The sequence below is a fragment of the Eleginops maclovinus genome, chromosome 21 (assembly GCF_036324505.1).
Source record: "Eleginops maclovinus isolate JMC-PN-2008 ecotype Puerto Natales chromosome 21, JC_Emac_rtc_rv5, whole genome shotgun sequence".
Classification (NCBI taxonomy): Eukaryota; Metazoa; Chordata; class Actinopteri; order Perciformes; family Eleginopidae; genus Eleginops; species Eleginops maclovinus.
This window is the reverse complement of record NC_086369.1, coordinates 11,192,712-11,210,376: the sequence shown is the minus strand read 5'-3', so window position 1 is coordinate 11,210,376 and position 17,665 is coordinate 11,192,712. Positions and strand designations below refer to the sequence as shown.

The 17,665-nt window shown below is 42.5% G+C and overlaps 1 protein-coding gene across 1 annotated transcript in view; it reads left to right on the top strand.

Annotated features, from left to right (window-relative positions):
* Window positions 1–17,665, top strand: part of LOC134884130 (partitioning defective 3 homolog) — a 278,180-nt gene that overhangs the window by 136,403 nt on the left and 124,112 nt on the right. Inside the window, 4 exon segments of the mRNA XM_063912802.1 lie at window positions 1,592–1,731; window positions 2,189–2,317; window positions 12,988–13,176; window positions 13,656–13,826. Of these exon segments, the coding sequence (XP_063768872.1) occupies window positions 1,592–1,731; window positions 2,189–2,317; window positions 12,988–13,176; window positions 13,656–13,826 (629 nt within the window).

Sequence of the window (17,665 nt, the reverse complement as noted above, 5' to 3'; positions counted from 1 at the left end):
ATCCTCTTATTTATCTGTATTTTTATTTGCCTACTTCCTCAACAGCAGCAATTCATATTAATATGATAAACGTTAAAGGTCAGTCTTAAAACACAAAGCAAATAACACTCGCAGCTGCTATCGGAGGTGCTTTCTCATAGTCAGCTGTTGAATTTAGCCTTACCAGTCATTGCACTCCAAAAAGGCATGTATCTTTTGTTCATTGATACATTAATAGGAAGCCATTAATATACAGAGATTAAACTCTGCTTTCTACATTATGCAAACTTCAAACCATCTCTGTATTTTTAGTATAAGATTACTCTGACCCAGACATGCCCTGCCATTGTACCGTGAAGTATAAAGGGTTTGTCGGGTTCAAACATCTGGCTCATGGAACTTCGATGATTTAGAAAACAGCATTTTTGCTTCTTTAGATATAGTGCACGACTCCGTATTGAACAGCATTTTTATAGATTTTGCAATCCATAATCATTCCCTTTCCTCTGCTTATTCTGGTCCCTAACCAGTCTTTAATCCGACCACGACTTGCGCGAGCGGTTATAAGTCCACATGCGCTTATCATAAACACTCAATTTTGGTTCATAGCATTGACACTATATTTAGAGTTAGGGACATGTTTTCATCTGGACTTCCCTAAAAAAACATGCTTGAGACACACCCTGATGGCAAAGATAGAAGTAAGTGTGTTTATATTAACTATAGGAGGTTCCGCACATGGTGGAAAACCATCATTTGATCCCTGCATAGTGGTTTCCTACGTTACAGTGGTGTATAATGAAAAGGATCTTTAAGAAATGGTTTATAAAGTCTGGCCAGTTTGTGTAGTCAGTCACTAAAAATGATGATGTTTGGTACAACATTTTTACATTCCTTCTGAATTTATTTAGAAATATCAATATGGAGATACACATCATTTCTTCTTTGAAGCATGAAAGGAACTAAAAATCCAATTCCATTCGGTATTTTCAAAACTCGTCGCATATTAGATATTGTTGTTGGTGACTTTAAAAATAAAAACAAGAACATGTAAAACTGTGTCGACCTTGAGGAACAACTCTTAGGTTCACATTTATGAACTCATTGAGTCGCTGGGACACTAAACATAAAAGGGCGGTGGTGGCAAAGTCCATAGGGGCTTGGCCTGGGAACTGGAAGGTCACCAGTTCAAGTCCCCGAAAGACCAAGTGCTACCGTGGTGTCCCTGAGCAAGGCACCGGTTCCCTACACTGCTCCCCGGGCGCCGTACATAATGGCAGCCCACTGCTCCTAACACTAGGATGGGTCAAATGCAGAGACCGCATTTCGTTGTCCTAGTACTTGTACTCTGTGCAATGACAATAAAGTTGAATCTTTCATCTTTCATAAGCATAATTATTCTTTGATTGCACAGCGTGAGAGCATGTAGGCTGACAATCCTACAAACGTACTGCCTATGTTCATGCAAACCTGCTTTACAAAACATACTTAATGAAAGGTCCTTCAGCAAGTGAACTCTCAGGGACTGATGTTAGCAAACTATGAATGAGAATATTTAATCAGTACGTTATCACCTTAGCTTTCTAACTGTTTGCTTTTCATTTTTTCCTAGGTCCTGAGGGCCTCGGCTTCAGCATCACATCCAGGGACGTCCCCATTGGTGGCAGTGCTCCCATCTATGTCAAAAACATCCTTCCTCGAGGGGCCGCCATTCAAGATGGCCGATTGAAAGCCGGAGACCGCCTGCTGGAGGTGGGGCAGCGCTTTCTAGCAACCTCTAACCATTGCTCTGTGAAATTGCACATTATTTCAGACAATGAATTAATTACTCTGTTGCTGATATGGGTTTGTTCCAAAATGTAATCTTACAGAGCTTTTGTTGAAATGATTAAAACAGACTTTGTTCCCAATGGCTATACACATTCAGCTTCAGCTCAGAGCTGAGTAAAAGTGGATAGACTTAACAGTATTGTGATTGTACTTCAATCAGACTGACATGAAAATCAGCTACTGCTCACTTTAATACCAGCGGCAACTGGCTCAGTGGGTATTCTGCATAAAGGTTATGTGGAGGACACAGATTCCCCCCTCGTCAAAGTCAGAGGGCTCTTTGATTTTCATCTTGAATTACTGTATGTATACATTTGTTTGACATGTGTAATCTGCAAATGTGAATATTCATTATTTATGTATGTGTTTGTACCTGCAGGTAAGTGGCGTGGACCTGAATGGAAAGAGCCAGGAAGAAGCGGTGGCCCTGCTCCGAGCCACGCCCATGGGTGGGACGGTGAACTTGTTGGTGATTCGCCCAGAGGACTCCCTGCTGCCCCGAGAAGTGGTCAGTATTACCTAGCTTTATGACCTATTTCATTTCACTGCTGCTAAAACAAAAGAATACATTGGATTTTGGATTGGATGAGCTTCTGAAGACTGACAGAGATCATTAATGATATTGTGATTTGGAGTGTATATTTTAATTAAAGATAACAGGAAATGACCTCACTCCTAAATGCGGTTAAAAATCACAAACTGAGCGGCATGCAGTGCAGCAGAGTATGGATTTGTCGTTGTGGCTGCACAGGTGTGCATTCAACTGCTCAATCAACCCAAAAATCAATATGTATAGTTAAGCTGTTACCAGGCCAACAAAGTCAGCCTAAACCTTAATATTCACCAGCGCCCCCAATTTTAACCCAACAAAATCACATGGTTTCACAAGTAAAGATGTGAACATAACCAATCCCAGACACGCACACACACAGTTACCAATATTTGTCACACACACTCGAATTGAAACACAGACCTATTTCTTAATACATTCAAGTAATGGAAGTCATTTGCGCAGGGCACAATTGCAGCTTTTAGCATATGCAGACTCTCACATGAACAGGGACAGTATCATGCACACATTGATTATGCACACAAACCCACTCTGGCACTCAGACACACAGTCTACATACAGGGTGACTTTGGCTGTCGTGCAACAGATGGTGAGGCTACTGCCCTCGTCCAGCCTGCGCTCAGTCGCTCTGACAGCAGGCTCCGGCGTCGCAGCACCTTGGCAGTCCAGGGCCCGCTAATGCCAACCTCACTCCTACCCATAATACTCAGCCTGGCACCCGGGCTGTTAACCCCGCCATAGGATGTTCAACCTGTAGAGAAATTGCCCTCTGAGACACATTTTACGCTACTAATGTGCTCTTTCTCCAGTTAGAAATGCACCACCCCAAGGTCTGCAACCTCATAGTTGTTTGTAACATTCAAGCGGGCTCTTAATTTATTCATATTTGTAATAAAGGAGTGATAATATTTACATTTAGGAAACAATATCACTCATTGAAATTGAGTGTAAAGGCAACTATATGTACAGGATTTCATTTCCTCCTGCGGGCGTCGAACCTCTGACCTTCAGGTGAGTCAGCAGGCTTTGTAACCACTGCGGTCAAATCTTTATTCTAACTGGAGGGATGCACCAAACTGATTCATACCTCCTGTCAGCACTGTCGTCAGCAGTTGAATGATGCTGAAAGTGCTGTTGAAAAATGCACAGCTGCCCCTGGGCTGTGACTCATGAGGCACACTATGGGAGCTTGATGGCCACGCTCCCTAAGCTCCTAAGGCATGACGCAATCAGAAAAAGCCCATAATTGAAAAGCTGTCTAAGAATCTCGCTCTGTTTATGTAATTTTTCCTCTCTTTTCATCAACTTCTACATGCTATGAGATACTGCTACTCGATATGGCATTGCTTTCCACGTCAGATCAGCATTTCGCTGCTCACTCACTACCGCTCCTTTTTTCCTACCCTCCTCGTACTTTTTTCGACATTTCCCAGCAGTGCTTTCACAACTCTCAATAATCCCTAAGAGTATGTTCATAAAAATCAGATAAGGAGGCCAAGGCTATGCCGGTGACAGTTATTGCAAATAAAGCATGGAGGAAAAGCATGGTTGGTAATTGCCTACTCTGTCACACACTCTGTACTGGTGCATTAGTGTTAGTGTTAGTGTGGGTGCGTGCGTATGTACGTACTACACACCTAAGACACACATGTAAAGACAATCATTACGCGCTGTCATTCATGTAACTCCCTCAATGACAATGCGATGATGTTTTAAATTGTGGCGTGAGTGACATGCCACAGAGCTGCAGGCATCTGTCAGACATATAGCCTTACACACACACACACACACACACACTAGCGGCAGATTTAGCCGTATAGATGAAAATAGCAAGAAGCCATTTTTTTGTGTAGGTGACATTTGCCTGCCGTTGTTTAATGTCAGCGCTGAAAATCCCTCCACGTCTTCTTTTGTTTTGATGTTTTATTGTATGCCGGTGCGTACTGCACGCGCCCCCAGAGGGATTAATTTACCCTCCCAGCATGTTTGCATAGCGTCTTTAATTACCACGGTTGGGGTGTATTTTGACATGCTTTCAGTAGCAATAGCAGTAGCTCTCAATAGCTTTCAATAAATATGTACTCGCTGCAAAGAGAAAAGGTTAAATGGCAACAGAGCAGAGTGGGGTGTTGTCTCTCTGTGATTCCCCCCGTCTTTGTCTGTCTGCTTACCTCTCCCTTATTACTCCAAGGATATCGATAGACATTTTCCGACAGATACAGTATGTTGTATCTGAGAAGTAGAGCAGCTTTAACCTTTACCAAACACTTGACTCATCTCTAATAAGCCTGCCCTTTCATACTTAAACCTTTACCATCCACCATAATAGACATTTAAAATACAGTATTCCTTATGGTGAGATTTTAACCTCTTTGCTACTGTTGTGTTGTACAAGTTCGGATCTGTAGGACGACCCTGTGACCTTGAGTTGATGAGACATTAATTGAAAGAAGAGTTGAGTGATGACAGAGTTCTTTTTAAAAGTTCAGCTCAAACCCTGCAGACTGAGTCTGAGGCGCTGATCAATGGCTTTGTGAACAAAGTCACTTTATGCTGTGTTATTCCTTCGCTTGACAGCTCAGGGAGTTTGCATCAATGTTTTTAAGGCAGGATTTTAACAGACTAAAGGGATGAAGTCAAAGGATTGCTGCCCCCTACGGGTTTGGAGGTTAACTCGTAATTTTCATCATAAAAGGAGGTTGCTTTGCAGCGGGAGAAAGACTTTGTCAGAATACCTCGGCGTATGAATATGAATATGAATATGAGTGCGTTGTGATCTCTAGATAACTTAATGAATAATATTTGAGTGCTTTGGTCTTCACACATTTGTAATGTTTTTTTTATTATAGGTAAAAGGAACCAGAGAAATACTTCATCTGACATAGGAATGTGGCTCGAGGCAATTAGTGTGTAAAGAAAATGGGACACTTCATCAATTAAAGCATGGATGGATAGGCAATAGTGTTCGTTTTTGACTCAGCTACCCTCTATGACACCAATCCCTGCTTCAACCTGGTAACACTGACCACGTTAAGGCTCAATAGTACAGTTATTTTACAAAGCATCCCCAGCCACATTCAAAATACACACCACTGAAATTCCCACATGTAGGCAAGAAAGGCACATAGAATGTACACTACACACTTCCCACGCATTGCCAGTGAATGTTATTTATTGTTGGCATTTATCTCCCAGCGTGCAGCTCTGTTTGTGTTTACAAATTCGAGCGACGTTGAGCCTTTAGTCCACATCCAGCAGCTTTGTGAAGTAGAGGTTGTTTTTCAGCTCACTTTCTTTCCTGAAATAACCAAGTCAAATGTCACGCTTCAATATGCAACAGGCAATGGTAACAATTGAGGAGATGAGGAAACATTCCTGCCTCCTTTTAAAGATGTCCTTTCACTCCCTGCCAGTGAATGAACTTTATGTTACAAGTAGGTCTGTCATACACATATTTAAAACACCAGTAATATAAAACCTTTAAAATGTAAAACCTGACACACAAAATGGGCTTCATAAGTCACATATGCTCAAGAGCCATAATAACGTTGTCCATGCTTGCCCTAACATCAGGGCATGACCTGAGATGAGCAGCATTTTTTTTTTACTTCCAATGGACTATGGACCGTGGAGAACAAATGGGCTTGCGAAGCTGCTGTTCTAACAGCGTGGACCACATAAGAGCAATTAAACAGTACATTAAAATCCCCTCTTTACGATCATATCACACTTGTCACTGATCCATTAGTAGCTATATCTGCCAAGCAATGAGAATCTTAATTGCACAATTAATTTCAGGCCTCTGATTGATGTGACCGCTAAATTTATGGTTTGTGCTAATGCTGGGGTATGCTGTGTAGACACCAGTATGACAGTATTGCTGACAATTATAGCAGACTAATGGCCTGTTGTACAAGTGCCGACCCTGGTGGCCTGGTTTAGAATCCCCCATGTCATGTTTTTACCACTGGAGTGTAATTGAGGCAGTCAGAGTACTCCATATGTTTGCACAAATGCTTTGGCTGAAGTCCTATGTATAGAAGTCTCTGAATTCATTGTACACAGTAGAAATAAAGGCATTGGTTCACTGACATTGAACATACTTCAAGACAAGCTCACCATTGTTTTTGTTTTTCCAAGTCGAGGCAATCATCATTAGTGTTGCTTTGCAATTATTCACAGCAGATGATGTCTATGTTCCATTTGTTGATCATTGCACTGACAGTGTAACACACCTGGCTTTAGTTGTAGTGCCAGCGCTACATTGAGATTACCATTTATGCCCCCCCCCCCCCCCCCTGTTTTAAAGTTGAAGACAAGAACAGACTTGTGAAGCTGTATTGATTTCCCCACTGCCAAGATCCATTTACCGAGTGGGTAGAGGAAAAATGAATTGATTCAAATGGTCCCGTCTTTGGAGGCAACTATATGATACAGAGATCTGTTGAGGGAGAGCCAAGTTCATCCTCCTCAGTCTTTGATTTACTGCTCAACATATAATTCAACTTTGTTACTGTTATTTCTGGAGTCCAGGAGAGTTTAGTTAAACGTTGTAAAGGTAGGTTATGGAAAAACAAACAGCGTAGAACAAAGGTTCCTTTATGTGAGTCTATCAAGCAATGGATGCTTCTTTAATCTTACACCTGCTGTTTATACTCAGAATTGAATCCATTTTACTGTTTCATTTCCACGGGGGTTTGCACATACAGAACAAGGAGTTTCTCTTTGTGAGATTGTGCTTGACAATGAGCAAGAATATTGTACACAATACAGAATGTATCTATATGATCGATTTGCTTTTGAATGAAAACTATATGAATAACACAAGAGATCAGACAGGAACAACTTTCACTTCCATATGGGCTTACATCTTCTTTCAGCCTTTCCACAAACAAACACAACGCAGAATCATTAACCTTCGATGCTTTAAGAGCACAGCTTTCAAATGATGATAAACCTTTTAGGGTTATTCCACTGAAGTGGTGATAAACAGTGCTTCTGTTTGAGCTTTGCAGCATCTACAGCCATGCCAAAAAATGACATCTTTGGTGTTAATATAATTAGATGTCTGTTGGAGTGCTTTTTCACTGAAAGGATGATGTAACATGTTGCAACTTTTCCTAATAAAGTGCTAAAGACAGAGGCTTTCTTGCCTGTCTTTAAGGGCTTTATTTATATTAACGGCAGGTTACGGAGCCAGATATTTTACCCCAGGAAAAGTTGGCAAACTTGAGGCGATGAGGCATTTGTCAATGGTAGAGCTGATAATTTAAAGTGCTGCTACCGTTTTGCAGATATACACACACATCTCCCATAATGAATTCCCTGTCAGACTCGATGATATAAAGTAGGAACACCAGCTGCTCGAGTGTAAGTGAGTATAATTGGCAAATTGCTCCACTATTAAAACTGTTCAGAAATAGCTGACCCCTGCTTTGTAAATCTTTTCTCAAAAATACAGTTAGAACTCAGGTGAAGTTAAATTACCGGAATTGCTGTAAAGGCCTTTGGGAAGAGTAGTGTAGAGACATGGCTTTGCAACCTGCAATTATTGAGGGCATCTATAAATTTGCGGAGCTCTTTAGAACAGTTTGGCAGCAGCAGATGCATCTTAGAGGTCACTTTTTCCTCCACTTTATGGCTTAAAATGTCTCAAAATGACAGGGCATGATGATCTGGAAGGTAAGAGCTCCAGTGTGTTACCATGGCACCGGAAAGCTCTTCCCCATCTACAAAAAGCATGTTCTTGTTGGGACACTTCCTGCAAATTGTTCACTGAAAGCTTTGTGAAGTTCATAATTAGCTCTTATTTCCTGATGTTCAGCAAAGACACACAGGGACTCTGTTCTCTTTGTGCTTTGTTTATCGCCTTCTTTTTCAAGAATGAAGAGTTTTTCCCACGTTATTAATTTGGCTCCTATAGAAAGATTCTCTGATCAAGGTGCAGAGTTCAGAAACGTGCTCCGTCATAATTAAAGTAAATGCTGCCAAGCGTGGTGGAAGACAATGCCAGCCTGGTTAACGATTTCCGTGCGTGTCTCGTCGGCGCCACCTGTTTTCGTTTAGCACTTTTCAGCAGCTGTTTCCATAATTATGCTTCCTGTCAGTGCAGAGAAAGGAGAGGGTGCACCGCAGCATTGTGCAATGCCGATAAACAAGGTAGTTAAAGGCCACTTATGGCGACACAGTCACTCTCCCGAAGGGGATTCAGCGTCTGTTTCCAGAACACATAATGGGTTGAAGTGTGCATGTGCAGTTGGACATAGCAAAGCTCTTTTCATAGACCATTAGCTTGAAATGAGAGGCATCTGCTTCATGATGTGCGTCTGTACTGTGGTTTTCCTGAAACACATTTGCAAACATTCCCAGTTTCAAAGTAGACTTAGAAATACGCTTTTATTCTTGATGCTATCTTTAATTGGATACAGTATGATTGCTTTCTAAATCGTACACAGAAAGATCCAGTGTCACGCCTGCAAACAAGTGGGTTTTTTGATGCTTACATTAAGATCCAAACAGTGAATTCATTACAAGCCAGTAGCCAGTGTAGATAGATGTGACCTCAGATGCCCTCATATAAACTGACTTTGTTTTGTTAATGAGCTAAATGCGCTTTCCCATTGGAAAATCCCCAAAGGGTAACAGTACCAGTTTATCAGAGCCAAGTCAAAATGTGCTGGATTGCCCAGGCATAACATTTTATGTTAAACACTTAAAACCACAGCTAGCAGCGTGGGTCATGTCCTTCAATTCTCTGTAACAGAAACGCCTATCAGCCCTTCATTGCACCTGAAAAATGCTTGATTTGTTTTTAGGCTTAGAGGTATTTAATATTCTGCCCCTTTGTCGGAAAATGTTGCAGGGAAAAACACAGCCAAAAGAAATTTGTGTTACAATACTTATCACCCATGCACCACTTTTGCAATTACACCCTTCGCTGATTTCTTTTAGCCCTTTTAAATTCATTTCCAATGACCTTTATGTCGCCAAAAAAGGCCAAGTGTGGAAAGACGTTTCCAGCGGTGTTAATTGTTTTAGGCAGTGATGTGCGGAGAACTCCGAGTTATGTGTGAATAGAAGAACATGTGATTCATTTGCACTTTTCCCTCTCCCTTTTTCTCTCTTGCATCTCACTCTTGATCCGTAGCTCTGTTTCTCTGACACACACTTGCACAACTGACACACCTTTCTTATTAGTAGGTGACAAGTTAAGCGAGGTACAAACAAAACAAAAAGGCCTATTAACCAGACACGGCTCTTTTGCTAGACTGATGAGCAATGCTCTTCTCTCCCCGCCTTCCTCTGTTCACCTGCTCGTGTCTCTGCTCGAATGCTGCCTCTATGGCCCTCCCCTGCCTGGACAATGGACTATAACTAATGGCTGCCACCCCGTCACAGTGTTAATTAATAAAGGGCTTAATCGTATAATGGACTATGACTGCATGGCTGTGTCAGAGCGGAAAAAAAGAACATCATCAGCTCCTTTTGTGATGAGCTTGCCAAGTGGGCACTTGTGCTATTCAGATGATATGAATAATTATATTATAACCATATATATATTATATAATGGTTTGCAGCATTATAGGTCATTTCATCCGTGGTTGATGAACGTTTGATGTTAGTATCCTAATGAAAGTAAACCCCTCTTGTCTGGTGTGTTTAGTGTGAATACCGCAAATACACCTAAATGATGCTGCTGAACACAGCCTTACTTTATGAGTGGAAAAGCTATTTGTGAGCTGGATATTCGACAAGTGACAATCACATATCAGAAATGTCCTGTGAACTCAAGGACAAATGTCTTCAAAGTCAGATGTAGTTTGTTCATGACTTTGCAGCGAGTAGGAGAGGGGATGTTAGAGGCATTTAACCATCATTAGTAAGTGCAGCTTTCTCTGGAGAAAGATGTCTGCTTTTTCACTGATAACACAGACATATTTCAACCGAATAAAAAAGTCCTGGTGCTTCTTTTGATTTATGCATGCAACCGTTTCAGCGCTTTTACATCAGTTCATCTATTGTCAGTACTTTTGTTCCCTCTGTCCCAGGTGCATAAGCGGGGCTGAGCTTAAACAATGAGGTGACTTTCCCTGCTCTCCTGTTCAGAGGTAGTTAAATCCAGCTCTGCCCGAGCTGAGCCGGTGCAACGAGGCCTGTCAAGCAGCCTGACAAACTCGTTCTTGGCTAGCGGCGCTTGTTCCTGTCTGATGAAAATGTTACACTGCTCTCTCATTCTCTGCCTCGGCCCGCTATTCCCGGAACACAGCTCTGAGTGGGTGGTTATTCTGTCATCATTTTGGAGGAGAGCGCTCACACACACAGACACATGCACGCACACACACACACACACACACACACACACACACACACACACACACACACACACACACACACACACACACACACACACACACACGCAAAGTTGCTCAAACAGGGTCCATCCAAAGAGATGTTTTCATCCAATGTATTACTATGTTCAAATGCTGGGCTAAAAGCCTCTCCAGGGACATAACTCATAGCCACTATTTATTTGTTTTCTTTTGATAAAACATCTTCATTAAAGATAAAGACTGACCCTGCCAATGACGAACAAGGCTGTTCATGCGTAAGCGTTCTTTTCAGAATGGAAATTGTACAGTCTGTTTGTGCCGCGTTGCTATGGGCCTGCATTGGTAACCAACTTATTCCACAAGTTGAGTTAAAGTTACTTCGACATAACGGCTATCACTCCTTTTTGGACTGAAAATGTGAGCATGATTTCTTATCAAGCAAAAAACTAAAACAAGCATGAAAAGTTAAGCATTGCTGATGCATTATATTTACACCTGCACTTATCCCGTATCCGCTTCATTCAACCATCTGAGAGGAAGCAAAGGGTCATTCCTGACAAGAGCCGTTGATTTCTGTAATAGAAACGAAAGTGTTGAAAGTCAGCGCGATTAAGTGGATTCCAGCAGGCGGAATTTACTGTGGGTCCAGTCACGGACAAAGCCCAGTTGGCAGGTTGTACTGACAGGTGTACTGCTATTTTCAAAGCTGGAGAAGAAAAGCTGGAGAAAAGGGGGCAGGTAGCAGTGTTGTCTGGAGAATAGGGGCTCAGTCAGAGGGTGTTGAAAAGAGCCTCCACCTGAACGCACCGCTGCATCCTAATAACTCCTCAGCGTCCGAAAAAAAAAGAGAAACACCCTATGCTCTATCTTTCCCTTTCTTTCTTCTGCTTTACTCTTTATCAGAGCAGCTGTGAAGGGCACACACCTGGCTGCCATCCATCTGGCTGTGTGTGTGTGTCTGTGTGTGTGTGTGCACATGCATCGATGTGAGTCTGTTTAAAGGGGTCTTGCGGTGGGTTCCTGGGGTTGATGGCTCACTGCCAGCATTGTTCATGTGGATTTGGCTGCCATGGCAATAACTACACATGTATTGTACAATCTGGCCAATCACAGTGTTACAGCTCTCAATCTGACTTTTGGAGCAGGAACATCTGTAGGGAAAGTAACCACTCTCATTCTCAACAAATGCTGCTAAGGTGCCCTTGAGCAAGGAGCAGCTCAGTGGCCAATATCAGAGGTGTGTCTTTAAAATACATACAGAGAAGGAAGCAGCTTATCATTTTCAAGAACAACTGAGAAGAGGCATAACAACTTTGGGTTTTAACACTTAGCCAAGGCATGTTGACCATGGCTCAAAAGTCATGGAACAAAAACAATGAAAACATTTTTAAATATCGATCATGTTTTTTCTTCTAGTCAACAAACAGGAATGCCACTTATTTTATACCTCTGGTGTGTTCTCTCACACATATTCTCCACTTGTGTTTAGCTCATTGTTATATCCCAGTGGAGATTGTCGGGACAGGCTGTGGTGGTTGTCTGATGGACTATTTTCCAGCTGAATTGATCGTGCTGGGTGTGAGACCCTCAACACTCTCTCTCTCTCACCTCTCTGGCAGCTGAAATGAACAATTTCTCTATGTACCAGGCATGAACATGTGCAGTACAGGCCTTGCAACGAAACGCTACTATGGTAATTTTCAACAAAAGGCCCACGGATCGCTCAGGGAAGGAGGGTCGGTTCTTAGCGTGTCACAAATTATCCTTCAAAGGGGTGTTGTTCAAAGGAAGCCACTGTTGTTTGAGCACCAAATTGCTACCTGGCGCTTTCAAAGTTCTCCACTGCTCCTACACTGAGCTCATGACGGTAGAAAGAAATTAGCAGCGCTCGGCTAGACAGTACGGCCAATTGATGCTGACAGCCCTGAGATTTGTGACATGCTTGCCATCCATTCGCTTTCTTCTCCTGCCCCCCCCACCTCATCTTTCTCCTCTTTATCTTGTCTCCCGCCTGCTTTTTCATTTTCTTGTCATTCACCATCCCTGTTATTTCATTTTTTCTTCCTGTATTCTGTCTTATCTTTTTTCTTTATCTCAGTTTTTTATCCAAATTAAAGTTTGAGTTTTATATTTCACACAGTGGCGATGTAGTTTGGATAAACTGCATTGCCACTGTTTGTTAAAAAGTTTGTTAAAAAAACCTTAGCTGTTCCAAAGCCATAACATATTATTTACCCGTCTCTCTTTCTCCCTCTCCCTCTTTCATAATACCCACAGCAGGCAGAGGAAGATGACATCGTGTTAACCCCTGACGGTACACAGGAGTTCATGACCTTTGAGATCCCTCTGAGTGACTCAGGCTCAGCAGGCCTGGGGGTCAGCGTCAAGGGGAACCGGTCCAAGGAGAACCACGCTGACTTGGGCATCTTTGTGAAATCCATAATTAATGGAGGTGCTGCTAGCAAGGCGAGTAACCACTCCCATCCACTTACAATCTGACAAGTACTTTATTCATTCCTGACATTGCGTTGTACAAGGATAAGGTGGACTACCAATTTGCACGGAGCCCACTGTTGAAGTGGCTTAACTACTATGTTGTGAATGTTTGTATGCTTAATAATATTATGTTTTAATATACCCATGAACTTTTCAATTTGAGTTGTTATAGTTTCAAATAGTTTGTTATGTCATTCACACATTCAAAATGTGTCCAAGAAGACACAAATAGGCAAACGAGATAGAGATCATATACCTGTATTTACTGGGAATCTTTAGGAGAAGGTGTATATGTAATCCCTGAAGTCTCACACGCAGCTGCTAAATTTACACCTGGTTCTTGTTCAAATTGTTCCAATGATCAATATAAAGACTCAGTATTTAGAAGATGTTACGTCAAGAATAGTATGACTCCGATATAACTTTTTTGTCATGGTGTTTGTCTGCAGGATGGCCGTCTACGAGTCAATGACCAGCTCATTGCAGTCAATGGGGAGTCGCTGCATGGTATGACCAACCAGGATGCCATGGAAACCCTGCGCACATCCATGTCTGTTGAGGGCAACAAACGGGGGATGATTCAGCTCATCGTGGCCCGCCATGTGTCCAAAAACAATGAGGTAAGCGTAACTCTCAGTGGGGAGTCACACAGATATGCTCAGAGAGTCAGATTGTATCCGCCTTTGAATATTACTTTATTCTAATATTCTATTTAGAAAGAGCGTGCTGTTCTCCAAGAAGCATTGCACATTTCACTTCCCTCATGTGTGCACAGTACAAGACACAAAATGTCTACCAAAACTCAACCAACACACATGCATGATCCAATTCAATTCCTGTCTACGTACGAGTGGAATACATATTAAATGAAGAAGACTGATAGCCACATTCCAACAGCACTGAATGATAAACGAGAAAAGCCATCCTCTACATTGCCACTGGCACTAGTATATCCCTATAGGTTATTGTTGCTCTGAGATAGCTGGGGGAGGACTTTTAGGAAGCAACCAGTCCACCATGCAAATCTTCAAACAGTCCCATTTCCTGTGTGAGATAGGTGATACCGTCTCAAATCCGCCCCCCCCCATTCTATGTGCCTTTTTTTTGCCCACGGTGGGCCTTGATATGATATCTAAGAAGCACTTCACTGGGCTTTGATTGACAGGCCTGCTGAATAACACTCTAGGATGGACAGATAAAGGAATATGGATTGTGGTTTGGTGGATTTTTGTCATAAGGCAATAGTCAAGAATATTGAGGCGAGGAGATTTCGACTTCAGGAAATGACCTTTGTGATAGTGAGCTAATCCCTGCCTACCTTTCGTTAAGAGTAACTATACTCTAACACAGGCAGGACTGAAAACCAAAATGAAGGCCAACCTGATTTAGCTAAATGTAAAACACTAAGCATGTTTTATTTCAGTGTTGGGGATACATGTGTGAATACAACACACACACACACACACACACACACACACACACACACACACACACACACACACACACACACACACACACACACACACACACACACACACACACACACACACACACACACACACACACACACACACACACACGTTCAGTCACCCTACAGCCAGAGGTTGTAGATCAGGTTTGATTAGTGTTGCTGTGACTCTAATTGGAGCCTGTGTCCCGTGGCTGTGTGTCAGTTTGGAGTACCACACAGAGCCCCAGTCCCCCCCTTCCTGCCCTTCACCCTCTCTGCAAGCCCTCATCCTTCGAGTGTTCTGTGTCTCACTACAGAGCACCCCCCGCCCCCCGACGCTCTGTGTGCTTGTTTTTCTTCGTGTTTTAATGTCAGTTTTCACCTCCCTTACCCCCCAACATGTGGTGCTCCATAGTTAACAGGTAGAACATGGGATAGATACAGCCAGGGAGTGGAGTTGAATTCTCACAGGTATTACTCCGACATTTCGCCATTAAATTTACTGCCTCTTGATTCATCCCTCTCGATTTTACATTGAGATCTCGGCCTACATCTGCTGGATAGCTTTGTTGCACAAAAACAGGACCTCATTTTATTCCTCTTCTTGTTTGTCAACATAAAGCCAGGCAGTGCATTACCAGAGAAGGTTACCGCTGTTTATCTTAAAAAGGAAGCTGCAGGTTTAATGGGTTTTGTGGTTATTCTGTGAAAAAACTAACATTCCTCATAACAACAGCAAAATTCATAACCGTATGAGTTATCCAGCATGCTGTGTTTTCCACCATCACAAAGTTAGATCCTCTCGCCATGAACCCTCGTTTGCAATCCTTCTGTCCGGTCTCAACAGAAACAAGCATGGAAAAAGCACAACTGCGTCGTTCATTTACCTGTGTTGACGCATTCATAGTGCCAACACAGAGGGCTCAAGAAAAACTAACTCTGGATCGTCTCACAGCATACTTAATGCCTTAATGTAGCTGCAATTAAATGTGACGTCATACTTCTACTGTTCAACTCTTAATTACATCACATATAATGTATGATACGTATCATTTTATAAACCACTGTCCAGTAGTGTGCATTTTGTGATTTTTGAAACACTTTTGGACATATTTTAACCTGCACCTAAAGCGACACGGAGCCACATGCCTTTTTTAAAACACAAAGCTGTTTTCAGTCTACACAGCTTCACCCCAACCCTGTCCAATCTGGAGGAGAGGACAGATGTCCCTGCGGGGAAAGCTCAGCCCCAAGGTTCAGTGAGTTCTATCACTTCGGCCCAGTCACTCTCCTGTCCTCTCTAATCCCTCCCCAGCAGGCAGACAGGTAGACAAACCGACACAGAGCAGACAGTTAAGGTCACACACACACTTTTTCAGAAACATTTTTTATCCTTTAATAGGAAATTAACAGGGAAATGTTAACAAATGTGTTTAGAACGTGACATTTACTTCAACATCAGTTGCCATGAGACAGCAGGACATTGAGATGCAACGCTGCATTTTAGATTCATTAAATGACACTCCCATTAACACTGTAAGGAGCTGAAGATGCAGTGTTTTCTGGAGGCTTAATGGTTTGAATAGGTGCCATTAAAACACTTGAGGAGATTTGAATGTACTCATAGTGGGGAAAAGATGAGAACGTACATGTAGAATTGAGCATCAGTTGCAACCCTGAAATAAGAAAAGTTAAATGTCGACACAGGCTCCCGGCGATTCAAACCCCCTCCCCCTCCCCCTCCCCCTTTTCCTGTGTCGGCCGGACAGATATGTGGGGAGCCAGCGCCAGTTTGCCACTGTCACCCAGCCGAATGGGAGTGAGCACTGGAGGCCACCATTGAAATGAATCAGATCCATCACTGTCTGCAGCGGAGAGGAGCTGAGCAGCACAGCCTAATGCATCAGGAGGGGGGGGTCGACTTCTATCGGTGTAGCGTATCCAGGCCACCCCTCTCCATGAGAACTGCAATGATTTCATCATTGCTCGGCCTGTTGGCTAAGGATTGGTCAAATGTTCTTTGAGACCATTGTAATGTTTCTTGTAAGGTTTAGCTTGGATTGGTGGGTGTACACCAGTGTCTGAGTTGGTATCCGTTTTCTACAATGGGATGTAACGGAATAGGTTATATGACCCCCTTACCCCAAAAAATTAAAGAAACCTCACACTTCCACACGTTTCCCTAAGTCAGCGGTTCCCAAACTTTTTTGCGGCGCACCCCCTTCTACGTCCCCACTTGACAGTTTCCCTGATTTCAGCCAGTTACTCATATTTGAAAGAATGAATGAAACGAGGCGGCGCGCATAGATCCAGCGGCTGTCTTCTTCTACGTTTCTATCAAACACTAATAAATTATAGTTTTTTGATTTAAAATAAAAGGGATTACAAAGGAAATGTTTGTTGTTCCTGTTTTTTATTGTAGCCTATGGAAAAATCCCACTTAAAAAGCAACGCTGTGTAATATTTTTACACCAGACCACCATTACATTTCATCTCGCGCACCCCCTGGTGGCAGCACCTAAGTCTTCCAGAAGTCCATCTGCTTTCAACAGGACTTTGGGCTACGTCCATCCAGGCGTATCCTCTCAGTGGAAAAGACGAGTTTTAATGGGATGGTTCCTCCTGCTGATGATTCCTTCCATGTCTGCTGTGGAGTACCTGCTCTATTTCTGATGCAATTAAAGCACTAGCAATGAGTGGGCTTTGCCTTGGGTGGAAATGAGATTTTTTCTCTCTCCGACCTTGGAATAAAGAGAAACATACTTGAGCATGATTAAGGATGTATTCAAGTCTAACAAAGCAATGTACTGAGGACTATTTTTAATGGAGAACAAACCACGGAAGGTCCCCATGAGCCTGATTCAAAATCATAGACCTTTATTCCTTCAATTCCAAGCCTAAAAATGCAAGAGTCAATGTGTAAAGGAAGACTCTAAGTCAGGTCACAGGATAGCAGTGAGTAGATGAATAGCTAATGAGGTTTCTTATATAAGTAGCAAAATGTCGACT